Raw genomic sequence first — 3924 nt, forward strand, 5'->3', positions numbered from 1 at the left:
CCCCAGCCCTGCTGCCCCTAGCCCACCACCCAAAGCCTCTGGCCCTCCGTCCCTACTGCCCCTTCCCCCAGCCCTGCTGCCCCTTGCCCACCACCCAAAGCCTCTGGCCCTCCGTCCCTACTGCCCCTTCCCCCCACCCCTGCTGAACCGCTCTTCCGATGCAGCTACCCCAGCTCTGGGTAGCTGCTGGAGCCCAGGCTGCTCCCAGCAGGGCTTGCAGCTGCCTGCTGGGAGCAGCCTGGGATCCCAAATGGAGCAGCTCCCCAGAGCCAGGGTGGCTGCAGCTGGGAGGCTCCAAACAGCTGCACCGGGCTCATCACCTCCATGCCCAGAGCGAGGAAGAGACCAGGGCTGCGCTCCCTCGGGCCCTGCCCGGACCGCCCACTCCCAGTGCAGCCTGGCGCAGCTGTTTGGAGACTTTTGGCTGCAGCCACCCTGGCTCTAGGGAGCTGCTCCCAGCAGGCAGCTAGGATGCTGCAAGCCCTGCTCAGAGCAATGTGGGCATACAGGGTTGGACCTGGAGGGGCTGCAGCGGGGCCAGGAACTCCTACCTGCTTTAGGTTTATCAGAGAACCTAATGCAGCAGGAGCACAGGCTCGTGCCTTGGCTCTTCCTAGTCACACTTGCAGCACCCCTTGGAAGGGTCTTGCTGGGCCCCACTGGGTCAGGCAGTAAGGAACTGCTTCAAGTCTTTGACACCCTTAGTTAACAAGGTTGCTATTCTGTTTGTGTTTGGCTGGCATGGGTGCCAATCTGCAGCATGCATGGTACAGGCAGCCTCTGTGTGTGGCACGCAGCAGATAAGGGTCAGGGAGCAGGCAGCACAGTGATGGATGGGGCCAGGAGCAGAAAACAGAGTAGCAGGTTGGGCAGGGAGCACAAGTCAGGGAGTAGAAAGCAGAGCAGCAAGGTGGGCAGAGGAGGGGAATCAGAGTGGCACTGAGGAAGGGTGTGAGGCTTAATTTGTGGCAGGCCTCCCAGACATTGGCCCACACTAATTCATAGAACTATGTAATATTCTGAGATTCTGTTTGCCTACATGTCAGGATTTGAGGGTTTTGATTATTCTGGCATTTTGTTATTGCTATTGGGTTTTTATTATTGTTTGTTTAAGGCTTTTCTCCTTTATTCAAGTTCTGGGATCCCAAGAATAATTAACCTGTTTTGTAACTGTTATTTGTTAAACAATAAATGCTGCAACAAAACCACTGGAAGCACCATGTTGCAACTTCTCAGTAATGGGTATTTCAAAAACTTCCTGAGCTGCATATGGAGAGGATGCTTTGCCTGTAGATCTCTCCCTTAAGGCAGCTGGGTCTATGTTAGCATTCCCCTCTATCTCCTTGATGGATGCTCATCAGTATTTGCTTGCAGAGAGGGCAGCTGGAGATGGGAGATAAGTAGCTCTATCCTGGGTAGGTTGAACAATGCTTCTCCTCCCAGTTCTGCACATGTTACTGAGGAAGGTAGTTACTGATTTCTACATTCTCCTTCACCATAAGAAAGCCTCTGCTTAGGCAGGTCATGGACAGTCAGTAGGCAAGGGAGGCTATTGAAGCCATGTTACAAGGGAATAAGAAGAATACCAGTCTGCATCTAGGCCTCCCCTGCACTGGGCTATTAGGTTTGTGAGGGAAGAATCCAGAAGGAGCTCCTCCTTAAAAGCATCACTGTAGCAATTTCCTTCCTGTTATACCTCAAGGGAAAAGGGAGATTTCCCTTCTGCTCTCTTGGGTTGGCCTAATTTGACTGCATTATGGGGTTTTTTTTTAGTCTTGTGCTTAGCTGAAAAGTCTGGTAAATTGTGAAGGCTGCTTATCAGAGCCTTATTCACTTTTTTTCGTGATCTAATTTCACTGTATTATTTTGCTTCTAATAGAGGAGAGCTGTTCCTTCCTCCATGGCACAGCCAGTATAGCAGTACATTGCATGGAAGGTAAAGTTTTAGGCCTTTTCCCCCCAACTGCTTGTTCAGTCATCAAATGAAATTGAACACAGTAGCTCTCAAACAGCTGACTCGTATAACTAATTCGGTAAATGCACTGAATCTACATGCCACTTAAATCAGTATGCTGTGCGGATGTATGTATGAATATTTGGTGCCCTCTAGTGAACTGTTCCAGTGTTGCCAAAACAGCCGCAGTCTCATACAGCCTTACAGGTAAATGAGAGGCACAAACAGTCAGAATATTTGTACTTACATGTCTTTTATATATATAATGCTCATTTTTATTCAGAACTTTACATTTTTGCTACTGAGGGGTAGGTATAAAATCTATATTCTTCACTTTATTTATTATTCTACCACAGTTGTCTACAGCGTCTGTCACGACTGGGCCTGTGGACAATGGGCCAGATTTTTAAGGGCCTTTTGGGACCCATTTGGATTTTCAAAAGCATGTAGGGTCTTAGCTCCCATTTAATTGGGTATCTAATTGGTTTTGAACTCGCCACCCCCCACTCCCCACCCCCATTGGCCTATATGAATCCTTAAATATCCACATATCTTGAGAATGAGAATGAGTTAAGCCCTTCGGGCCAAAGTTTTGTTCAATAGACAGACCCCAGCTGATTTTAGTGAACTTCAGCTCATGCTCCAAGGGCCAGATTCTACCATTCTTACTTCTGAGTACTAACCAAATGCTTGTGCAGGAAGGAAGTCATCAATATGAATGAAAATAACTGAATCCAGCCAGAAATCATGTAGCGTTTTCAAGACAACCAAATAGGGTAGGCATCAAAGCCTACATTAACTCTGACTTAGGAGCAAAAAACTAAATGTTCAGAAGTATTAGCATTGCACAAAGTGAACTGTGGCTCATAAAAGCTTACGCATCTCTGATTCACTTAGTCTGTCAGGTGCACCTCTACCTTGCCTTCACTCAGACACCTGGAAATCTTACCCCTAAACTGTGCCAGAAAATATCACTAGGAAATGTCTTGTGAGTGAGCTGAGTATCTTTATGTGAAATATTGGTTAGGGATGCAAGCTTTGTTTCTTAATTGTTGGTTTATAACAGAGTGTCTCTTTCATTTTTTTAGATGTTACAACTGTGGTGGCCTTGATCATCATGCCAAGGAATGTAGTCTACCTCCACAGCCAAAAAAGTGCCATTACTGTCAGAGCGTCATGCACATGGTGGCTAACTGCCCCCATAAAACTGTTTCACAACAGCCCACCAGTTCTCAGGGAAGATACGAAGCAGAACCACAGCCTTCCACTTCTGCTTTCCTGAGAGAAGGGGGTGGGGCGTACAGCTATTCATCTCCATCCTATTCTCAGGAGGGAAGGTCAGAAATCTCCGAGCGGTCTGGCAGGTCACCACAAGAAGCTTCCTTGAGTAAGTTGTCTGCATCGCCTGAAGAACAAAGCAGAAAGGGGCCTTCTGTTCAAAAAAGGAAAAAAACTTAAAGCGTCATAACCTTTCATTTTCTTTATCCTCTTGGGATGCCTACCTCATACAACTACAGGGGAAGTAATTTCATTATCGGTAACTGACCTGGAATTTTAACTACTGTTGAGGAACTGTGAATTTTTTTTTTTAAATAGACAAATCACTCCAAACAAGTTACATTTGAGCAGGGTGTCATATGTTTTACCTCCTGTGTGTGGGTGAATGGGTGTGCACGTGTGCAAGTGTCTGTATCATGTCTGTGTGTATGTACGTATACATATCAATATACACACATACATATATATACACACACACACATATATATGTGTGTATGTGTGTGTGTGTGTGTATGTGTGTATATATATATATATGTATTCCATCAGAACACTCTCCATTTCCAAGGATTCATCATCCATTGTGAAGCAATAGTCAAGGTTCAGAATGTTTTTTGGATACTCTACTCATTCCTGGAAAGTTTTCTTAAAATGTACTTTAAAAAAAACAAAAAAAACAAATCAAAATAACGACT

General features: G+C 45.9%; 1 protein-coding gene across 1 annotated transcript in view; it reads left to right on the forward strand.

Annotated features, from left to right (window-relative positions):
• LIN28B (lin-28 homolog B) overlaps positions 1 to 3657 on the forward strand; it is a 139020-nt gene extending 135363 nt beyond the window's left edge. Inside the window, exon 5 of the mRNA XM_019537815.1 lies at positions 3043 to 3657. Within this exon, the coding sequence (XP_019393360.1) occupies positions 3043 to 3412 (370 nt within the window). The 3' untranslated portion in view covers positions 3413 to 3657. The remainder of the gene's footprint in view (positions 1 to 3042) is intronic.
• The last annotated feature ends 267 nt before the right edge of the window (positions 3658 to 3924 follow it).

Source organism: Crocodylus porosus, unplaced genomic scaffold (assembly GCF_001723895.1).
Source record: "Crocodylus porosus isolate Cpor-Errol unplaced genomic scaffold, CroPor_comp1, whole genome shotgun sequence".
Lineage (NCBI taxonomy): Eukaryota > Metazoa > Chordata > Crocodylia > Crocodylidae > Crocodylus > Crocodylus porosus.